The sequence below is a fragment of the Astatotilapia calliptera genome, chromosome 10, assembly GCF_900246225.1.
Source record: "Astatotilapia calliptera chromosome 10, fAstCal1.2, whole genome shotgun sequence".
Classification (NCBI taxonomy): domain Eukaryota; kingdom Metazoa; phylum Chordata; class Actinopteri; order Cichliformes; family Cichlidae; genus Astatotilapia; species Astatotilapia calliptera.
The window spans coordinates 13,263,611-13,287,186 of record NC_039311.1 but is presented as its reverse complement, the minus strand read 5'-3'; the positions used below and the strand labels follow the sequence as shown (position 1 = coordinate 13,287,186).

At 38.4% G+C, this 23,576-nt stretch overlaps 1 protein-coding gene and 1 long non-coding RNA gene across 6 annotated transcripts; one reads left to right on the top strand and one right to left on the bottom strand.

Moving 5' to 3' along the window:
• Nucleotides 1–2,053: 2,053 nt before the first annotated feature.
• Nucleotides 2,054–18,980, top strand: LOC113030672 (uncharacterized). Of its 3 annotated transcripts, none has more exons than XR_003273627.1 (3): nt 2,054–2,353; nt 4,427–4,534; nt 17,231–18,980. It is a non-coding gene; the product is annotated as an uncharacterized LOC113030672 (long non-coding RNA). The 3 variants fall into 3 exon arrangements; XR_003273626.1 differs by having other exon boundaries at nt 2,054–3,262; XR_003273625.1 differs by having other exon boundaries at nt 2,054–4,534.
• il13ra2 (interleukin 13 receptor, alpha 2) lies at nt 7,613–20,066 on the bottom strand. Of its 3 annotated transcripts, none has more exons than XM_026182323.1 (11): nt 19,957–20,066; nt 15,649–15,768; nt 15,386–15,504; nt 14,966–15,114; nt 14,027–14,183; nt 13,812–13,932; nt 12,974–13,158; nt 12,680–12,831; nt 11,145–11,292; nt 8,487–8,610; nt 7,613–8,402 (listed from the first exon to the last, which is right to left on the bottom strand). In XM_026182323.1, exons 3-11 carry the CDS (start codon nt 15,474–15,476, stop codon nt 8,315–8,317), a joined length of 1,215 nt encoding a protein of 404 aa, XP_026038108.1. In that variant the 5' UTR covers nt 15,477–15,504; nt 15,649–15,768; nt 19,957–20,066; the 3' UTR covers nt 7,613–8,314. The 3 variants fall into 3 exon arrangements, with proteins under 3 accessions (XP_026038108.1, XP_026038110.1, XP_026038109.1); XM_026182325.1 differs by lacking the exons at nt 7,613–8,402; nt 8,487–8,610 and adding exons at nt 9,203–9,789; nt 9,909–9,937 and having other exon boundaries at nt 19,957–20,063; XM_026182324.1 differs by lacking the exons at nt 7,613–8,402; nt 8,487–8,610 and adding exons at nt 9,203–9,789; nt 9,909–9,982 and having other exon boundaries at nt 19,957–20,061.
• Nucleotides 20,067–23,576: the final 3,510 nt, after the last annotated feature.

Here is a 23,576-nt window from a genome sequence, read left to right as displayed (position 1 = left end):
GTTTACAATCAGTCTATCCACGTTTCACAGGAGAGTCAGCTGAGAAACATCCAAAAAGACTTATTTTATTTATGAAATGCATATGCTACAGATTATCTGGGCAGTAGAGGGCAACAAGAGCTGATGATCCATCAGACCATAAAGCATATACAGTACTCTTGAACGCATGAGGGAGCTGGGTGAACTTCATAAGAGATTATTTCATAATGGGTTTTGGTGTTGAGCCACATGCTACAGATACAGTACAAAGACCATTTTCATGTGATAAATAACGAGGGTGACAGAGATGAATAAACATCAAGACATTGATATATCAAATCAAACCGCTTCCCAACACCAGTTAATGAGCTGTAAGAGAAATAATAAATAAAATCACTGAGATTAGCATATGACAGATTATCAACGTGAACCACTAAAGCAAACAAACAAATCAGACACCCATGTGGGAGCTGAGGGAGTATTACACTGACTAGCCACGCTTCCACTCTGCACTCCACATTTAGAAAAGTCAGGGAAAAAGGCTAAGAGTCGTCGAAAAGGCAGGCTGCATTTAACAATGCATTTGTTTCTTTTAAGGTCAAAAGGCACAGACTTTAATCCTTTAGCCTGTCTTTATAGGTAAAGCACAACAGGCTTATTCTCCTTTATCAGCTGAGGACTGTAAAGATCAGCAGAAAGGCAGCTTTCATGCAGGTATATGAGTTAGTTCATGTAGGGGGATTGGCAGACAAATATGTGGAACTTGCACTGGATTTATTCATACACTCCTCAACTTTTACAGTCAGGGAAAAAAATATTTGAACTGCCGCTGATTTTGTACATTTGCCCACTAACAAAGAAATGATCAGTCTATAACTTCAATGGTAGATTTATCTGAACAGCGAGAGACAGGACAAACAAAGAAATCCAGAAAAATGCATTTTTAAAAAGTTATAAATTTACATTTTCATGAAGAAAATAAGTATTTGATCCCTTTTGCAAAACGAGCTTTAGTACTTTGTGGCAAAACACACACACACACACTAGGATCTGGAGACTGGCTTGGCCACTCCAAGACCGTAATGTGCTTCTTCTTGAGCCAATCTTTTGGCTTAGCTGTGCGTTTTGGATCACTGTCATGCTCACGACTCATTTTCAATGCTCATCCATCCTCCTTTTGATGTGGTGCAGTTGTCCTGTCTTCTTGGCAGAAAAACACCCCCAAAGCATAATGTCTCCACCTCCATGTTGACGGTGTTCTTGGAGTCACAGGCAGCATTCCTCCTACTCCAAACACGGCAAGTTGAGTTGATGCCAAATAGCTCAATTTTGATCTTGTCTGACAACACTTTCAGCCTGTCTACCTCTGAATCATTGATATGTTCAGTGGCAAACTTCAAACGGGCCTGTACATGTGCGTTCGTGAGCAGAGTGACCTTGCAGGCACTGCAGGATTTCACGGGGTAGTGTGTTACTAACTGTTTTCTTGATGACTATGGTCCCAGCTGCCTTGAGAACATTGACAAGTTCCTCCTGAGTAGTTCTGGGCTGGTTCCTCAGCATTGTAATTATCACTGAAACACCACAAGGTGAGATCTTGCGTGGAGCTCCAGAAGGAGAGAGATTGGCAGTTATTTTATGGTTCTTTTGTGAATTATTGCACCAACTGTTGTCACTTTCTCACCCAGCTGCTTGGCAATGGTCCTGTAGCCCATTCCAGCCTCGTGTAGGTCCACAGTCTTGTCCCTGACATCCTTGGACAACTCTTTGGTCTTGACCATGGTGTAGAGCAGGGGTCCCCAACTCCAGGCCTCAAGGGCTGGTGTCCTGCAGTTTTTAGATGTGTCCTTGATCCAACACAGCTGATTCAAATGGCTAAATTACCTCCTTAACATGTCTTGCAGTTCTCCAGAGGCTTGGCAATGAACTAATCATTTGATTCAGGTGTGTGGATCCAGGGTGAGATCTAAAACCTGCAGGACACTGGCCCTCGAGGCCTGTAGTTGGGGACCCCTGGTGTAGAGTTTGGAATCTAGATGGATTTATTGCTTCTATGCACAGCTGTCTTTTATACAGGTAACAAGTTGAGAAGGCTCAATGTCAGCTCATTACCTGTATAAAGTACACCTGGGAGCCAACAATCTTGCTGATTGATAGGAGATCAAATACTTATTTTCTTACTGAAAATGCAAATTAATTCATAACTTTTAAACAATTCATTTATCTTGATTTTCTTTGTTATTGTATCTCACTGTATTAATGAGCACATGTCCCATTGAGGATGCTGTTCTCACTGATGACGTCTTTAGTGAGAAATACAAAGACATGGCACTGAAATTAGAATCTTAGTCACCAGATCAGAAATCTTATGAAGGTAATGATCCAGATATCTATAATTATTGCCATAAGAAAGGTAAGTGGAAAAAAAAAAATCAATTGCAAAAAGAAAAGGGAAAGATGTGCATTTTGCTAATTTGGCTGAACCAGTAGAAACATCTTAGATCAGTTTGAGTTATGCTTCATTCTCATATTTGTCATATTTGTGGTACTTGATACTGAGGAGAAAGTTCCAGCACAATTTTTACAGGATTCAGGAGCATCCCATACTTTCAAACCTGAAAGCTGTGTACAAGTCAGAGGAATGGGTCTGCAAACATGTGCCTATGCATAAAAGTTTATGTGTTTTGTGGCTGGTGAGACTGGTGTATGTCCAAAAAACGTTTCCATTGTCAGTTCCAGCTGATCTGTCTGCGTCTTGGTCTGATATAGGAAGACACAGATGGCTTAGTATTGCTTGCATCTTAGGTAGGAAGTTAGACGAGGTTATTTTCTACAGAATTGCTTCTTTATTGCAGTTTTATAAAAAAATGTCTTCTGAAATCTGTGCTTCTCCTTAAAACGCAGATTTCTCTGCACACGTAAAGATTAGCCAAGTTGCCCAGATTATAACAAACCCCAATAACAATATAACTGCTACTCATATCTATCTAGTACCTCCCTCAAGCAGTTTGAACATCCAATTACTGACCGTATGAGTCCTCTTTCTCATTATAAATTGTGTTGTGCTCTTATTTGTTAACACTGATGCACCAGTCAAATAGATATCCAGCTGTGTTCTATCATTGCAACATCTGGAGTCAAGGCCATGAGCCAATTCATCTGCTCTGAGTGACCGAGACACGGTCAAAATACCAGATAAATGGAAGTCTTCTAAAAGCTCCCATGGTAGATTGCCTAAACCTTATCATGTGTGTAATTCCACGTAAGGAAACATTGGAGGAAGGTGAGAATAAACTTATAGAAATGCTAAATAAAACACTGGGGGATTTAGATGGGAAAAATGTAAACAACTTGTTCTTTTTAGACATGCAAACTCACACAAATGTGTAAGAATATGGTCTTACTTGAAGCAGGTAGCATATATGTTTAAATTAGTATTGCTGTGGGTACTTCCTCTAATTGGGCCTTCCCTTGTATTTTTAGAATTTAAACATGTGTTCACTTAGTAAAATCAGTACAGGGCATCTAAGGCAAAAAATATTAACAAAACCAGATTCTTTTCCCCTACCAAGGAAGGAAGATTGTGTTGACTAAATAGGGATGGTAAAAATTGTGGTTTTGCTCTTGGCAGGTTGCCCGTTCAAGAAGAAGAGCAGCATCTGTGTTTTTGTAACCCTGTCAAAACATATATTCTTACAGCATCATGCTGGTTAGACAGTGTAATGCAGCCCGAGAACAAGGTTGCTGTGTCAATGAGACTAGAAGGGAAGGAAATATTAGGTCTACTGTGATGCACGAAGTACCTGCTGACAATGGTTACATTTGTGAATAATAAAGGGCAAGAACTTTAACCATAAAAAGATCCAGATTAAATTCAGACTGAAAGATCAGGGGAAAGAGAGGAAATGCCTGATTCAAACTTGGCCTCTGCAGTGGACCTTTAGAATATGAGTTGCTCAACTCAGTGAGTCACACTAGTGTCCAGAAGTGATGGAAGACGATTTTGATTTGCTCATTTAGAGTGAGAAGCTAATTCCTTTCTTTTGACTGAGGATTTTTAAAGATTGGGACACTGTAAATGCGCCTGAGTCGCTCGTTTATAGTAACGTCTGTCACCTGGATCGATGGTTCATCTGAAGGCTGTCGTGGTCCCGGGTCAGCTGACCCAGTCTTGAGTTTTACGGGCTTTCCAGTTTTTTGTTTATTTAATGTGAGATATTTGGGTTGTGTAATGTCTGTATTATTTTGTGTACTCATCCATGTTCCAAATTACTTTAGAGTTTAGTTCCCCCCAGTGTTTCATCCTCTCCTGTCAAGTCTGTGTTTAGTCAGTCTTGTCTTATTTATGGTTTCCGTGTTCTGTCACCCATTGTTTTATTGTGAGAGTACTTCATCTCATTGCATTCTGTTAAGTGTTATTCCTGATTTATCCCTGTTGTGTTCCCAGCTGTATCCACTTCCCTAATTACACCTGTTCATTGCCAGGATGCTGAGTCACCTTCCCTCCGGCTCTCCCAGATCCAGTGTCTCTATCCCCAGTGTTCACAGTTTTTAGGTATGCTTTTTTTTTATGCATTATGTTTGTAGGGTTAACACTAACACCAACCCTAACACAGTAATGTTTACATATGATTTTATACTTAATAACATACCAATTTGTGTCAGAGACACACAGCATAACAATTCCGAGCACAGGCTGTTGGGTGGTGGAGGCCATGAGAGAGGGGCCAGGTGGCTCTCATTTGGTGGTTAAGTACTGATTGATCAATCCATTATCCAATCTTCCATGCCACATAAACACGCGCACACACAACCCACATGATCTTGGGTCATAACATAATACATGCTTACACTTCATCCCACCATCATTATTTTAATTTTTTTATTCTGTTGTCTGAGCAAATCATCCCCAGATCACTTGCAAATGCTTCTCACCCAGTCTTCTGAAAGGTCCCACATAACAGGTTTCTTCCTTCTCACTGTCACTAAGTCCTTGCTCATAGTGAGTCATAGACTGTCGGGGATTTCTTGTATTATTGTAGGGTTTGTTTACAGTGTAAAGCGCCTTGAGGTGACTGATGTTGTGATTTACCACAATATGAATTGAACTGACACTGCCTCTCCATAAGGTTCAGTGTTCAATTCAAGATTTCGTTGATCATTTTAGGGCTATTCAAGGTCAGCTGTTTCCCTATATTAGTAAAGTACTATATCAATTCGTAATCACTACGTCTCTGAAATCATCTGCTCAGTACTTGGTGGTTGTATCTTGGTCCAGGTTAAAGAAAAAGGAGATTAAGCTTTTGAGATTCTGCCCTCCCAAGATTTTGGTTTAGTTTTGATTATGAAACACTTTCTGACTTTTGTTCTTGAAAGGGCCATATAATTATATGATGATAAAATCACATCAGCACTTTCATATTACAAAATATGAATATTACAAAAGTGGAGTTTGCTGAGGTTCACTTAACAACTACACTGCAGAAGTGGTTTATAAAACTTGCAGCAATAATTTTCAGTCATCATGATCACTATCATAATTTCTGTTAACTAAACAAAAGCTTCCAGTAGACCAGTCCCTTTCCCAGCTGGGATAGGCTCCAGGCCCTTTTTTTGTTTGGATGGGTAAAAAAATAAAATTAAATCAGATTGGAGCACGAACAAACAGGAAAATGAAAACAAACAAAAGATCAAAACACAATGTGGGAGCTGGGGGAGTATAGGCAGTCTGAGCAGGCCGGGCAGTCCTCATGCATAAACATATGCTTTATGTATACGCACTTTATGTGCATGCACAGCTAAAACAAACAAGTTAGTTTATTTTTTTATACAGCTGTAACGAGGAGCATCTGGAAGTAAAATGTCAGAAATAAAATATTCCCCCGCCTTTATGTTTTGTGTAGGTTGCCACGTCAATGATCTTGAGGTATTTTAGTGGTTTTGCTCTATTTGGTGTCCTGCTTGACTTTAACACATCAATCAGATTCAGCTGAGTGGGAATGAAGTACCACGACCAGCCAAGTCATTCAGAACATCAGGAATGTCCTAATAGCTACAGACAGATGACAGTACTGACAAGCACAGTGAATGAGTTATGACTTGAAATTAATATTTCAAGTTAAAAAACAATCAAATCCAAATAAATACCTTTTGCACAGAAATGATTAGAGCATTTCTAGAAATAGAGGTAAAGTTAGAAGTGTGTGGTTATTTATTTTTCTACAGTGCTTTTCCCACTGTTACATCCACACAAACCCACTCAAAACCAAATCTAAAGACTCTTTGCACAGCAAGCTTGCTGGGGGAAAATGCTCTTCTGGTACAGATTTGCCTTAGTGTTTAAAACAAAAATAACAAGGTATGTGTTGTATAAACCATTCCGATGATTCTTTTCCGTCAGGTCCCTCAGGAGATTTTACCCACCTTACATCCTATTGCCCAAATCCTATTTTGTTTTCCAGATACAACTGTGATGGATACATGATGAAAAAATTAAGATATTCATAATTTATATTACAAGAGTGGTATGTTGTTGACTATGCTGAGGTTGGCTTACAGAGTACACTGCACAAGCATGTACAAAACATGCGACATTGATTATTATCATTATTTCTGTTGGATTACCACCACCACCATCTATCCCCCATGATAAGCAGTTAAAAAATGAATGAATGAATGAATATCCAAGAATGGATGATGGAAAGACAAGGTTATCTGTATACTGTATTAATGTTCATACAGTATTTTATTGTTCTACCTGAATGCTTGTTTGTTCTTTGGCGTTGCTGGGAGGCCCATGATAAGTTGAATGAGGTTCAGAAAGCTGAGCTGATGTTATCAGTTTCAGCTGAAGCCTCACCCTTGTCCTGAATAACTCATAACTCGTTGGCTGCGTTACTATACTCACTCAGTATTCATTAATAAACTATGTAGCTTCTCTGCAAAACCACGTCTCACACTTATTTGCGATCTGGAGTGAACAAAGCGTTCTCCAGTGCGCCCCAGTAATCTTTGCCAATGAAAAAAAAAATGGAGTATGTGTTTGCTTCCTACAAACTTACATTCTGTTAAAACAGAAAATCCCTTTTCTCTTTTTTTAGTTTATATTTTTTTAATGCGAAGATGTAAAGAAGAGACCTTGAACATTATTCTTTATTTTAATTAGAATTAAGCACATAATGAAATACATCAAACCCAAATAAGAGCATAAAATACATTCATTACAAGCACTATTATTCCATAAAATATGCTTTAACATATAAAAGCTGGTAAGAATAACACTCAACACCAACTTGATAGCCTAATTTTATAGTATATGTTCTATTGCTTTCTAAAACCCACCAACCCCAACAGGATCAGAAATCAAAAAGATATATGTGATCCATTAATTTAAAAATTTAAACATTCATTATTTATTTGGACTAAATGGATGGCAGCCAAAAAGCACTTTCAATGTCATAAAAATTGGATCAACTCTATGATTTAATACAATAAATGGTGTTTGGCAAGGGTTGCACAGAAATAGATGTAACATTGTTTGGCAGGTTAGTTTGGATAAAGTTCAAGCCTCCAAAAACGGGGGGGGGGGGATTAAAACTGGCAAAGACATGTGGCATTTGAAACAACTAACTGGTTCAATTTCTCCATTTAATTCATCCATAGGTGTCAGCAAAGTTCCTTGACTCCAAGTATTTAGTAATAACTTTGTTGAAATCCATTTAACATTTATGAAACACATATTTTACACTTTACACAAAAACAAAAACAGTCTTTATTGTGTGAGCTGACTGGCAAGAATTGAGGCATGAGGTAAACAACAAACAGATTTCACTAAAAACGTTATTTCTCCACAACATCAATACAAATCCATGCGAAATGAACCAGATAAGAAATCATAAGTAGTAAAAAAACATATTTAAAAAACGTAATCCCAAAGTAAGTTCTCCTCCCTTAACAAATAGGCAAGTGTCATAGCTAAAAAGTAAACAACGATAGGATACTTTCTGGTACAGTGAAGCAGTCCAGTTAACAGGCCAGTTCAAACATTTATATAGAAAGGTATACACAAAAATACAAAAAATATAGTATATTGGAATAATATGTAGTTATATGATATAATACAAACACAGACAAACTATGACCTTCAGTCTAAATGTAATATCTTCTGAAACATGTGATTACAATCTCACTGTCTGCATGCTATGCCATCTTTGAGTGCTTCATTGTGCCTTTTGAAACTACAGAACCTAAACAATGACTGAGGAGGAGTGCAACAGTAAAATATTTATATGAGGTCCTCTTTGCGTCGGAGGAAGGTACAGCTTTTCTTGCCTTTTTAGGCTTGTGTGGGACCAAGAAGGGGACGCCTGGCAAACAGGGATGTAAGCAGAGACTCCACTTTTTTCTCTTGCACTGGTTTCTTCCTGAGATCCAAAGGACAGCTTAGTGCTCTGTTTGCTTTTTATCTGCATGTTGGCACATTTTGTAATGGGTGTGAATATACTTACAGTTTGAACATTGCCCACGCACACAGAGACAGCACTAGCAGTGCAATAATGGCAACAGCGATGTAAATGTAGACAGGTATGGCATCCCATATGGCATCTGGTTCAGGTGTCACGTCTTTCTGCTCTATAATAAGCACACAAAAGTAAAATCAGGTTGGAGAACAGCTGCTCATCTTCGATGAAACACATCAACAAAACGCTATAAAGTGAGGTCAACTGAAATCTGTATAACTACGAATCAGCACAAACAAACTGTCCAATATATAAGATCTGTATTTGCACGGTTTGCAGACAGAACACGTTCTCCATGCATTGTCCAAATTTTAAATTTCTTGTTGCTTGCTGTAATGGACTGGTGGACTATGAGAGTTGGGATAGGCTTTAGCCCCACCTCCTGCCTACCCGTGACTGGATTCGCGGGAAATAAATGGACTTTTCTGTTGAAAAGCATAATTATCAGAAGTTGTTGTAGTAGTGCAATGAGAGTAGTAGTAATAGCACTATACTAGAAAGTCTGATGTCTTTGTCTAAACCAACTCCAGGCCTTATTAAATGGTTAAATGATGTCCTCAACATGTCTTGCCTGGTAATGAACTCATCATTTGACTCAGGTGTGTTGACCCAGGGTGATATCTAAAACCTGCAGGACCCTCGAGGCCTGGAGTTGCCCACCCCTGGTCTAAACCAACCAACTGGATCTCAATGAAAGACTCACATGAGCACACCAATAAAAAATTTTATTCTGTGAAACTTCATAGGCCAAAAATACAATCGTATCCTGCATACTAATGCTTACAATCATAGTCTGAACAAATGTTTCTAAGTAGCAGTTGAAATGATTTAAAACAGGACAAGGGAAGGTCCGTTTTATGGCATGGTTCAGCGACTATTTACTTTATAGAGGCCACAATAAAAAGTTTGGGACACAACTGATCCTCCACATTGTACACCACCGCTCTGGCCTTAAAGTGCCTTTCAGATGTAGAAAAATGTTACATCTTACAAGATGCATTTTATTTACAACCTGTTGCTATGTTGAGATATCAATCATTACATTCACAACAGAAAGAAAAAAGAATTACACAGAAAATTAACACAACAATCTACATAAATTCTAATATTCCGTCTTTCATTGGATTAGACTGGAGATGTTCTTTTTTGTGTTTTGGATTTTGGACATTGGATTAATACTTTTGCAACATTAATTTGTCCAACATGTTATAAAATATTGTGCCGAGCCTGGATGAAAATGATCCTTCAGCTTTTCCTTCAGGGGACTTTCCAATCGTGGCAACATCGGTGGCTACAAAAAGCAAGAAAAAGAAGAAATCAGAACATTGTTATGCATATTTCGCTACATTGGTTGTATTGACATAAATTGAAGCGTACTGCATGCTTGAATGAGATAATCTTAAAACTTACTATTTCTTGGTGGCGTCAGGATCTTCCAGCTTGAAATCAACGAGACTACTATGAGGGTTTAGCAGGACTTGTTGCTAACAAAAGAAATGCTTTACAGCTTAGTTTGTAAATCCTTTACTTACAGGAAACACACTTTGAACAGATCGCTTAGGAATATGAGATGAAAAGTAACACTCAGGAATTTAAAGCCTTAATGCTGAATTGGTCAACTAATCACTTTGTGTTATCCAACATCATGTAGTAGCTGTGGCTCAGGAAGTAGAGTGTGTCGTCTTCTTTTTAGTAGGTTAGTGGTTCAATGACGGGCTCTCCTAGTTCGCATGTTAAAGTCTTCCTGGGCAAGACACTGGACCCCAAAACGCCCCTGGTGCAGTTGTTGGAGTGTAAACGTTTGTTTAGGGGCTTGTAGCAAGAAAGTGCTTTGGGTACCGAAGTTTATAACAGAGACAAGATAAGAAAACTGTCTTCTATCATAGATGAAAGTATATCACATCGTGTTTTATTCTAAATATAGCACTCAAAATTAACATATGTGCCACCTTATGCAAAGTACAGACCTTAACCTTCTAGATTCAGTAGAAATCCATGATTTTACATACTGTACTGTACTTTATTTGCTATTTTTATATACGGTCCCTCTTCTAGTTAAAAGCAGCTTTGATTAATATTTCACAAAAGTCAAGAGAGAGCTTAGCTGTTTCTGATATTCCCTTTGCAATATTTTGCTAGTAAACAGCAAAATATTGGCCTTTTTCAGTTGTATTTCAAAGACTCGGTGAAGAAAGGACAGGAAAGGAGGGGCAGAGAGAGAAGGGGAAAGACACGCTGCAAAGGGCCGTGGGTCTGACCCGAACCCGGACTGGCCGCTGTCAGCCGTGTGGCATGTGGCCGACTGCTCAAAGCACCGAGCCAAACTGGCGCCTAATCTTTTGTTTTTTAGTATAAATGTCTTTATTTTTTCCAAAACAGGCAGTTCCAAGCTTTTGGCTTTTGTTATGTTTAATGGGGGGGGGGCTTTTTGTATTTTGATTAGTTGATTGTATTTTGATAAATATTCCTACTGCCCTAGGAAACCAAGAGTGCCACTTCCCAATATCAGTTACAAACTCATCAAAAAAAAAGAATGGCTTTTTTGTGTCAAAAGAAGAAATTATATGGTTTTTAAATGAAAACCTGAAAACATCCAGTACTCCAGAGAGCCAAAAAATAAGACGTTTTTGTGCGAAACATTCTTACCTGGTTGGCATACTGGATGGCTCCAGTCACTCCAGTAGCTCGTGCTCGCACAGTACTTATGCACCTTAGACCGAACCCTGAAGCAGTGGGTCTTGTTGATGTCGATGGACAAACTCAGGCTTGTCCGCCCTCCTGGCAGAGATTTTGTCTGTCAATGAAAAAGATAAAGTAAATAATTACTACAACAACAGAGTTAACAGACCCAAAAAGTACTTAAGTTTTGATGAGTTTCGTCATCTTCATTTCGGTTTTATGACAGTTTAACTCACTCACCACTTTGCTGTCTAACAGTGTTAAGCAGCTGTTTTTGATCTGGAAAACCAGATTTACACTTCTTGTAAGTACTGGGTCTTTAATGCAGAGTTCTGGGCTCATACCCAAGCTTAAGCACTGGGCATCTGACCAATTAAGGCTACACTGCTTTGTCAAGCAGACAGCTTTCAGCTGCGTCTCAAAGACTCGTAACCCTATTTTATTTTGTACTTCATGGTACACTTAAATTCCCTTTGTAACCTCATTAATCTCCACTCAGTGATGGTCATGAGGATTTGTTTTAAAATTTGAGTTTTTACTTATTTTTTTATTGTTCTATTTACTTTAAAACACATCCATCATTTTTTTCTTGACCTTTTACTGTGGGATTAAAAAAAAATAATTGCATAGCAAAGCAAAACCACAGACTCTAATAGTTTCCACTTTTTAAAGGTCTATAAAACCACAAAGTCAAATTGTTAGCAGCTTTGTTATTAGCTGCCCAAAGCCACAGTGCCTGAAGTAATGTTAAGGCATTCCTTTCAATAAAAAGATATTTGATGAATGAAAAAGTTTGCATGTTTAATAAAGCGTGCACAGCTAAAACAAACAAGTTAGTTAATTTTTTTTTTATACAGGTGTAAAGTGGAATGTCTGGATGTACAACAAAGGAAAAATGTCAGAAATAAAATGTTCTCCCACCTTTATGTTTTGTCTAGGTTGCTGTGTTAATACCAGTGATCTTGAGGTATTTTAGTGGTTTTGCTCTATTATTGTGTTAAAGTCAAGTGTGACACCAATTAGATTCAGGTGAGTGGGAATGAAGTACCATGACCTGTCAAGTCATTCAAAACATCAGGAATGTGCTAATAGCTACAGACAGCTGATAGCAGTGGCAAACACCATGAATGACTTATGACTTGATTCATTTTTTCAGTTAAAGAAGACTCAAATCTAAATAAATATTAATGCAATTAAGCTTTTGCACAGAAATGATTGGAGCATTTCTAGAAATAAAGACAAAGTGAGAACGTGAATTTTTAAGGTGGATTTTTTGCAGTTTGAGACATAAAGCTCTTCCCTGAATGTTTACAATCTCAAATCCTGTGTTTACTTGTTTTTATGCAATGCGTTCCCCACTTTTAAATCCCCACAAACCCACTCAAACCAAATCTAAAGACTCTTTGCACAGCAAGGTGGAAGGGAAAATGCTCTTGTGATACAGATTTGCCTTAGAGTTAAAAATAATATTAATAACAAAGCACATGTTGTATAAACCATACCGATGGTTTTTTCCCATCAGGTCCTTCTTGAGTGTGTTCCACCTCATATTCTAGACAGTGGCCAGGAACCTTTCCATCTGGATGTTCCCAGTGTAGTTCAAACTTGTCAGGACCTGTTTGCAGATGCAGTTTTTTTGTGGCTGCACACTTCACTGCATAAATGCATCAAGAACACAGGAAAACAAAATCAGCAATTGTGATAGCATGCAAGGAGGTATTACAGATGTTGCGGATCTCGGTCAAATCAAAGTTGAGCAAGCGGTGAGTCAAAACTGGAGCAGGAAATGTATTTACCATGGTTCTGGATTTGCAGGGAGGCAAACGTTGGTTTTAGTGGCCCCTCAGGAGAGCTTCCATTTAAACAGAAGTTGATATCAGTGAATACAGGAAGCGGTACATCTGCAAATGTGCACCCTATCGTGACACCGCCTGATGTCTTGTACTTTGGGCATTCCTCAGCCTGTCCAAGTTCTTTGTGCCTGCAGAACAAACAGATCAGATAAGCTTCTGTATCCACATCCTGCTTTACATAATGTGACAACATCAAATCTTAATCAGCAAAAGACATGAGTAACTCAGTACTGAGGAAATCCTTCCCACTAAGAAAAGTAAAAGATGCATTTCAGCGTGAAGTGATCTTAAATGTTTCCGCTGCAGTTTCCAGATAATTGCGTGGGTATGTGTCTTAACAAGATTTATTCTCATTAAACACTATGCACATAAAAGTGTTGCCCAGTTTTCTTCCGCTCATCAGTGGAAGAAGACAACTGGATTGTTTTCTCCTTTTATTCTCCGGAGGAAATTAACTGGAGCTGTTCTTTGTTTTGTGGTGTTCTTTTATGAACGTAAGCCTCATTAACAATTAAACAGTGATGAAAACAGCACACATTATGAAAAGAAGCAGGTTTTACAATCACTTTAGTTATTACACCATTTTTTTTGATGTACTGCCCTTTTTCATATCTTGTTAACTGGTGAATAGAAATCTCATCAAATATTAGAGAAAGTGGACAGATTTGTCTCAGGAAAAATTAAACAAGCTGATTATGTCATTAGCCGTTCCAAATGATAGTGGAATATTTTGTTATGGACCACAACACGAGCCAACAAAGCTCTGACATGGCAGACATACCAGAAATATAGCTTTTGCAGGGAGTTGTCTGGTATCTTTTCACTTCTTCTCCACTGGCACTCTGTGTACTCCATGTTGTGGAATACACATTTAAAATCCAGGACTTCAGTACCCAAAACACCTAAACATGAAAAAAGAAAAGAATCAAATTAGCTATGATCTTACTAATACTCCTTTTCTGTAATCACAAATCTTATAAGCCTTGGAAGGCTGACCTGTGCTGGGAGATTTCTGGATGACTTCAGTGTAGTCTGTGCTCTTGATCATAGTATCGTTGGTGCAGGTCCCACTCAGCAAGGTGTAGATTCTCACTCTAACATCTTTCATCAGGTCAAACTGAGCAGTGTAGGTCCTTTTACTTGTCCTGATGCTCTGCAAAAGCACAAATGAGTTACTACATGCCAAAGTTTCCTGATCTACTGAGTTTTTTCTTATTTCATTTAACAAAGATGTGTAGACAGTTTTCTCCCACAAAACTTTTACCGTATTACTGAGGCTTGTGTAAAAAAAACAAACAAAACAACAACAACAACAAAAACACAACTTATGCATCAATTTTTAGTAAGTCACATTATATCTGCTGTTTCATATTTTACTTGAGCCGTTTAAAGGATATAAAAGAGCTTTGCATAGTTGTCTAGACACGTCTCATTATCAGGCACAGTTATCATAGGCGCAGATAAGCTCGTTCTTTCACTCATTGTAAGATAATGATCAGTGCGTCATACTAATTGTTACTGAGACATAACTAACAGCATTGCCTCACCCACATTAATTGGAAAAAGTATCAAGAATATGTTCTGTTTTTATCTTGTTTAGACATAGATGCTTGGGCATAAATACGTGGAAGTGCAATTAGAAAATCCCCACAAATTTGGGTTTAAAATTACAGAGACACGAATCCCATCATGATGAAGCAGCTTTAAGAGGCTGTATGTTTGTGATCTCTGCAGAGTTACAGTCCTGCTGAGGTGCTTTTATACTGTAAAGTCACTTAAGATATCATTTCAAGTAAACATTTTATTGCTTGTAATTACGGCTATTAATTGGCCCATTACCAGAGCAGGTCATGTTCTTGAGAAAATCATTCTGGGAGGAGTTCAGGCAGGTAATGCGCTTCAGTGTAAGATCTGATAAAAAGACTAAGCACTTACAGCCCAGCTCTCCCGGTAGGTGTTGTACTCCAGCTGATATCGTACTGAGCACTCTGTCACGTTAGGCAAGCTGTCTGGGGGATTCCATGTAATCTCCAGTTGTCCAAGATGCCCCGGGTCTGTTATTACAAGGTTCTTCGGAGGACTCACTGTAAAGGAAACAAATATTTGTAGAGTTTGTGTTTATGGGAAAAAAAAAAAAGCTTCTTTTATATCAACAGTATCCAGTGGAATATCTCAAACTGCTGCCAAATGTAAAAATAAATCTCCTTCTGCATCATATTGCAGGATAGGCTCTTTCCTCAGAACTCCAGTGGCAGAGGGCCATATTTAAAAACATTTCATATTAAAGGAGAAGCTTCCGTTTGTGTCATTTCTATCAAGCAAAGTCTAAGTACATGAAAAACGTCTGGGACCAACCTGTAAGCCCATTGCAATACGTGCTCTCCTTCCAGGTTATTAAAAGCAGCATCAGTGTTGCTGTGTAAGTCAGCCTGCATTTTCTCGCCATCAGTAGTTTATCGAGTGTATATTCAAGACTAAAGAAAATAAAAATTAATTAGGATAAAAAAAAATACAAAAAGAATTCTGATAAGTGATCTCACTTCATAAATGATTTAATTAATTTTTTAAATGTCGTGAATAAAAGTAAAATAAACACAAATGTCCAGATTAATACTTACGTGATCGTTGGCTAAGAGCGCTGTTTTCCTGCTGCAGCAGGTTCGGGCAGAGCACAGCAGACTGGCACGGCGTGGGTGGACTGATGCATTTGTAGCCTCCCCGATTAGGAAAGTTTAAGACTACAAGTGAGGAAACAATTGAATAATAAACAGCGGCTGATTACTGTAAGTAATAATATCAAAATGAAGATTCTCTTCAGTGGAAGTGCAAAGTAAACACAGATAGGGAGGAGTCTGTAAAACGATTAGATTGAACCTGTATGTAACATTTTGATAGAGATTAAAAGGTACTCATTACGCGCGGCAGGAAGGGGGGAGAGAATAAAACCTAAGGATCCGTATGGCTTCACTTTACATGTCAAAGTTTATTTTAATTAAAGCGAATCCTTTTCCAACCTGGGCTAACAATGACTGGTCTCTGTGAGCACTTGGATGTGAGACGAGTGTGCAGGGACAGTCTACAAAGCGCAATACAGAAAAGAAAGAAAGACATAACATACATAGAGGTTTTCCCCCCCACAAAAATTACTTATCCTGATCACCTCACCAAGTTTTTGTTTTTTTGTTTTGTTTTTTTTGTACAAAATACTATTTTGTACAAGTGGTCTTATTGTGGTGATATTTAGTATTTAATGTGTTTTTTTAAATTAGTAAAATTCTAAAGTTACAAACTAAACACTAATAATAATAATAATACAGTGAACTTTTAATAGTATTTAATCATAAACATCTTTTGTTTTTGGACCATTGGTTTCTATTTTGTTTATTTGTTTGTTTTATTCTATATTTTCAATTTTTGGGAGGTAACAGTAGCCAAGCAAGCGTAATACTGCTGGGAAAATGGAAGGGTTTGGGGGAGGGGGGGTTGGCTCAAGAAGGGGGTGGAAGTAAAATCTATACCACTTTAAAACATGTGGCTCATGACCAGTGACAATTAAAGAAGCAGTCAAAAGTACCTGTATGGAATTTACAAGATGGCACACAGTTTGGGGTTGGGTTCTTTACGTGTGTGTGTGTGTGTGTGTGTGTGTGTGTGTGTGTGTGTGTGTGTGTGTGTGTGTGTGTGTGTGTGTGTGTGTGAGAGAGAGAGAGACAGAGAGAGAGAGAGAGAGAGACAGAGATGGGGGGTTAACAGAAAATAGTATAACCAAGAAGAAATTTATAAGAAAGTCATTTGATTAATGCTCCTGTCATTGCCATTACCAAAATTCTATGTTTAGCTTAAACAACAAAATTAACATTTTGACAGTGAATGCATGGCCAGCAGTGCTTGCCAAATGGCATACATTATACATACTTATATTTATTTCCCTACATCTTAAACAGTTTTCTGTCCCACAATCTCATTCAATAAAACAACTAGATGTTACAAATCCCTGATATTGCATTGTTTCTAGTGCAGAAAGTCTTGAGGCTTGGTTACTTTGAGGAATGTCTTATTCCTGCCTATTAGACTCCATCCCCAGATTTCACTCCATGTGAGTTTTCTCTTTTCAACACACTCCCAATTCATCCGGCGACCCTGCTTGCCCAGCACGTCTGGCTGCTTCCTCCCGTCAACGCACCATTGCTCATTGTTCAGTTACAGATGCCTGTTGCCAGAGATGTGTTACTGCTCCAAGATAAAATCCTCCTCTGCCCTGTTGGACGTGACCCACCACATCATGATGGAGAAGAGCAGATTCGGCCTGTAGCTGTGACTGGGATCCACTTTCTCCCTGTTGCTGGTTGGGAGCACCACCTCCCACTATGGGCTCTCAGGAGTCCACGAGTGACGTCTCCAGCCTCACTTTTGCACATTTAAACTCTTCTACCAAGCCAGGGATGGGCAATGACAGCATCCCGTCGCTGTAGAGTTTAAGGCTGTTAAGGCATTTCGAAAGTACAAGGCACTTCCTCATGTAGACCTCAGCCTCTCCAGTCAATTTGCATGATTAAGCATGATTAAGCAAGACCTCGTACATCATCAGCAGCCACAGTAGTTTGGGTAGCAACCCAAACTGCATGTTCTCTTTCACTACATCCATGAATCTTGTCTGTGATCTTCCTCTTTTCATACTGCTGTCAGATGAGCACAATGTATATACACAGATGAGTGGGAGCATTAGCAAGTAAACCACCAAATTACACTGTGACATAACAGATAAACTGGGTCTTGAAGTTACTGCGTACTGTAAAGAAACTTCTTTAATACTACAATAGTAGTGAAACACTACTATTGTGATACAGTTCCTTGTTTTTTCATGTAAATTTGTGGATTTATTCACATTGCCTTCTCTTCATTGATTTTGTTGTAGTTTTCACTTCCCTGTGCCTAGTCTGTGCTTCTGTTATGTCACCCATGTTTAGTCAGTTTTGTCTTTGTGTTTACTTTGGTCTGTCAAGTTTGTGTCTTAGTCTCCGTCTCATTGTTTTGGCTTCCTGTTTTATTTTGAGTCTCTCATCTCATGTGCATTATGTTCATTTCTGCTTCCCCTCTTGATCGTCAATTGATTTTGTTCACCTGCGCCTTGTTTTCAGCAGCTGTGTCTCGTTCCCTGATTACATCATGTGTATTTAAGCCCTCGGTTTTCCTTGTTCGTTATTATGTACTGCTTGTCTGTTAGAGTGGGCCCCTTATATGTTTCCTAGTTTCTTTCACCGACTAGACTTGCGGCCTCGTGTAAATAAAGGCTTGGTTTTTGCTCATTTAAACCTGTCTGGAGTCTGCATTTTGGGTCCAAATTCTTCACAACCATGAGATCCACGCCATGCATCTGAGGCCGTACTGCATCTTTCAGAAGGGATTCAATCTCACAAGTTTTTTATTTGTATACATGAACTATTTATTTGCTGTTTATTGCAGGGAAATTGCCTTGAAGTGGAAAAATGCCTGAAGGTAAAGACTTGACAGAAGACAAGGTATTGCGTTATTTCCCAACTTGGCAAGTGTAAAGAACTGCCTAAAAGCACCTCACCCATTTTCATTTATTGGTATCTGTCATGTTAGAACATTACAACAAATTCTACTCAACTTCAAAATAATTGGCATCACTGCTTGTGGCCAACTATTTTAACACAAATCATTTGACTTGATGTCCATATGCAGGTATATGAACATCGGGTGGGGGGGTGGTATTTGTTTTGTTTGTTTTATGGAGAGGGTGGTATTTTTCCCATAGGTGTGATGATAGAAACTCTAAAAGTGTCACGGTCTGGTGGAGGCAGACTGTATGGAGTGACGTAGAGGACCAAAAATGCAGACACAGAGAACGAGGAAGAAAACGTGAATATTCACAAAAAGCGAGCCATTTAATATGGCTGATTTAAAAAAAAAAAAAAAAAAAAAAAAAGTACAAACATAAAACATAGAGGCACACAGGAAAGAACCTAAATAGAACTAAACTGGGAAAATTAACTACTGAACAAAGAACAAAACCTTGAACATGGAAAGGCCCTGGAAAGGTGGCATGGAACAACAGACGACCTGACAACGAATGAACAGAATACACACAAGGGTGATGAGGGGAAGTGGAAACACATGGGGAAACAGCTGACACTAACCTGACATAACAAGCTGACTATACTGACATAGGACATAGACCTTCAAAATAAAACAGGAAACATGAGACGCAGACATGACAACACAAACTTGACAACAAAAGACACTAGGCACGAAACACATGAAGGGAGAGGGAAACTTAAATACAGTGGTAGAAAACACAAAGGGGATCTAATAAACAAATAACCTTCGCCAACCTAATGAACTTAAACATACAATATAAACATTAAAATAAATTAAAACTCAAAACGCTGGGTCAAAAGACCCAGGCTCATGACAAAAAGGGAACATACCCTATTTAAAAACACTCATTTACCATAAATCATGATTTATATTTGAACATGTTGATCGCTTCAGAAATCCAGGACCTGAACTAAAAATGTGCAATATAGCCTATAGCTCAGACGTTAACACATCTGATAACAGAGCACTACTATTTATCCACATTTGAATCTCTTACATATCCCCAAGGATCTGGTGCCAATTTTATTTCCTTATTCACGCTCTACATTAAAAGTATTATTCACAGTCATGGTGTCTTTTTCAATTTTAATGCTACCTTCTCTGGGTGTCATGTCATTTTCTACCACTGAACGTCCCTTGTGCAAATGGTAAAACTAACTCTGCTAATCAACAGCAAAGTTTGTGCAATCATTTTTTTATTATCTTAGCGAATTCTCAAAAAATACTAATAGTTTCTCTTTCAAAGACATAGAAATAGTTTTGAATCACCACACCTTGTTTACTCTAACAACATTTTCACCTACCTGAACCAAAAACAATTCAACACCGCTGCCAGGTTTTTGTCCAATGCCTGGAAGACAGTATAATCACATCAGTCCTGATTTAGCCTAGGATCCTTCAAGGGTTCTGTCCCAGCTTTCTTACCTCATAATACCCTATGCCCCAGTGTGTTTACGCTTACTTACTAGGCCAAAGGTCTTGGTCTTATCTAACGTTCTCATGCACATTCACGCTATGATGGATGCGTCAGGGGCAGCTCAGGGTTTAGTATATTGCCCAAGGATAATCTGACACATCCACCCACTGGGAGATCCATCTATCAACCTTCTGAGTGTTGGACAACCTTCAGTATGGCCCATAGGCCTTAAAGTATTGCATAATTACCAAAAGGTTGATTCTGTTCATCTGAACGTAGCATTTTCAGTGCAAGAAACATTTCGTCACTCATCCAAGTGACTTCTTCATTCTCAGCTGACTGAAGATTTCCCCTACCTTATAAAAACATTTGCACGATAACTGAAACTAGCACACTGAATGAACAATGAGCTGTGAGGTCAGTTTCTTGATAATTAATATGCAAATTGTCATGACCACTGATCAACAACCACTGATCAAGGGATTTTGATCAATGGCCATGAGTACCATTCTCAGAGAGTTGGGGAATAGCTGCAATCACAGCATTGTAAGATGGCAAAGGATGTGCCCTTAGGGCCCCTCCTAGATTCAGAGATGCTCTTTCCCTTTTCACGTAAATGGCCTCCTTGACTCCGTGCTCAAAACAGCGTTCCTCCCTGTCCAGGATGTGTACATCCTCATCATTGAAAGAGTGTCCACTGGCCTGTAGGTGTAAATAGACTGCAGGAGACATGGTGTTTAGAAAAAATGCATCTCAACTGTTCCGATACTCCTGACACTAAGGGTTTTCGCTTTGGCAGCAGTTGTCCTTCTCTTCTGGATCTGCTGGAGCTTTCTTTAGGCAACTTCCCAGCTTTGACAAATGTCCAGCTGGGATAATCACATTTACTCAGGGCCTTTTTGATGCGTGCCTCCCTGGCCGCTGTGTCTGTGGGGATGGTGTTCGCTCTGTGTTGTAGCGTCCTGATGACACCCAGTTTATGCTCCAGTGGATGATAAGAGTCAAACCTGCAGGCAGATGAGACTGAAGAAATGACGAAACGTTTCACTCGCTGAAAACACAACGTCCAGATGAACAGAATCAACCTTTTGGGATTTACTTACCTGGATGATTGAGCATGCATCAAGATATTGCATAATTACATTGATGGCTGTGGAAACACTGTTTATCCTTTTCTATAGAATATTCCAAAGTTTTGTTTGTTTGTTTTTTGTTTGTTTTTAATGGGCTTATATTATATCAAAAGATGTCAGATGTCTGATGAAGACATGTGTTGTTACCTGGCTTGTGTACATATTGTCAGAGCCTTTCTTTATCCTTTGTTGTCTAGACCCTCATTGTTGTGTGTCCCCTTCATCTATGTTTCCTTGAAGATTCCTAGTATTTGGTTTCCTTGCTCCTTCCCACCTAATCTTTGGGGGATTTTTGTATTTTCTTTTTTTTTTTTTGAGAGAGAGAGAGTCCTACATTAAAGCTTCATTTCGAGTTTATGTTTCAGTCTCCTGAGTCCTTCATTTAGGTCTCCATCCTGTTGTGCTATTTTCAAAGTCAAAGTCAATGTAAACTTTATTGTCATCTCTGCTATATCCAGTGCAGCATACAAACAGACAAGACGACAAAGCTCTGGTTACATCAGGGCAAAAAAGCTAATAAATAGTTATAAAAAGGAGTAAGAAAAATATCCACTTAAGTCATAGAGGATCAAGAGAAGTTGCGATTAGAATTTGCAATTTACAGTTTACAGTTTGGAGTGGTTTAAAGTGACCAATGTAGCAGCTTGTAAACCTGGAGTTAAAAAAATTGTCCATAGAGCAGTATTTTGTTTATTTTTATAAAATGTTACCAGATATTATAAAGTAACCACTCAAATGAAAGTGTTAAATATATTAAAGAGTTGCATGGTTTTGCTTGTATTTGTATTTAGCTTTCGATCACCTTTTGAGTCTGGAGCTGCCATTTTTCATCATGTGCCATTGAAAGCAAAAGAAATACTGAAAGGTAGGGCAACCAAGGAAGACCACCATGGTGGATTTCTTCGGTTTCCTCAGTTTCCTCAGTCCTTGGTCTTCCATGACATTAAAATTAAAGACCTGCTCTTCAGAAACAAGATGTGTCTGTGCCAATACCTAAAATGTGAAGACTCTATGAATAGCAATATAATACCATAAGTACCCTCACAGGTTTGGCCCTCAGAAAGCTGTCAGCATACCTCCTGCCTTTATTATCCCTGCATACTTAGTGGCTTCCACAATCAGCCCATACACGTTTACATGGTACTGACAATGCCCTTTAAGAGAGGTATGACATATGTAATTCATTTAAACAAGAAATGTGCAGAAAAAACAAAGTTTGAATCATTTCTTCAGTTATTTACCAAATTGCTGTTCAAATATATATATAATTCAATATTAAACTTGATATTTTATCTATTATCTCTATTTTTTGGTGAAATTTATTCAATTTTCAAACATTTTGAGGTTCTGTAGTTGAGAGAAGATTTCCTGTAACAAATGTTCAACTATAAAAGAAAATGAAACGGCCAAAGAAAAACAAAATTAAGACTCAAAAGGGACTCTATACAGTGACAGGCTTATTGTTGAATACTGGGAGCTAGCGTATCGGGAATTCCTGCCAAATTCAACCCTGTTTTCCAGGGAAAAACACATGCAGTAACACATTAGTTTCTGCATGTATGTGCCTGTGTTTCAACTGTAAAAAAAATCGTACTAAATTCTAGATAAAAGGACCTAACGTTTCTTTGCAGTACAAAGTTCAAAAGTACAAATCTATGTCCCAAAGTGTCTGTGTTTGTGTGGAATTACATTTCCACGCATTATTTCCAATAAACAGCACAGCTTCAAAACTTAAAAACATCAGGATGCTGCAGAAAAATCTTACTTAAAGCAGAATGCAGTAATTTAAACCCCTGTTACACTGCAATGTGACTGTGGGCATAAATAATATTTAAGGCCATAAAATAATTTCTGGTTTATATTATCATTTAAAGACTAGCATATTGACTCAGAAACAGTCCTGGAACACTGTAACTGCATTTGATCCTCAAACGCAAGCCACTGTCATGCAAAGAAAGAAAAGGTCTAGCAACACTGGCGCCAATGCCAGGCTTGAGTTCATTTAAGAGGGACCGAGGCAAGAAGGAAACCATTGTGTGGTTTGACAAATAAAAAAAAATAAAAAAAAGTTAAAGTTAGCTTTCCAAGCTAAAGAAAAAAAAGATATAATGTGACATATAAATGCATGGTTTAAAAGCTTCCATAAAGGTATGCAGGCACCATTAACATGAAATAAAGTATATACACATGTTGGAATGGGTAGTGCCACACAGACAACATTGTTTTTGAGGATTCTACAGCAACAGCAGCACGACTCTATAGTGAATGAAACCGGAGTGCTACTCAGAAACACGTAGTGCATTATGCACTGGAAAAATATAACAAAGTAAACCCACAGCTGCTGAGAAGTTGATAAGAAACAAGGAAGAATGGG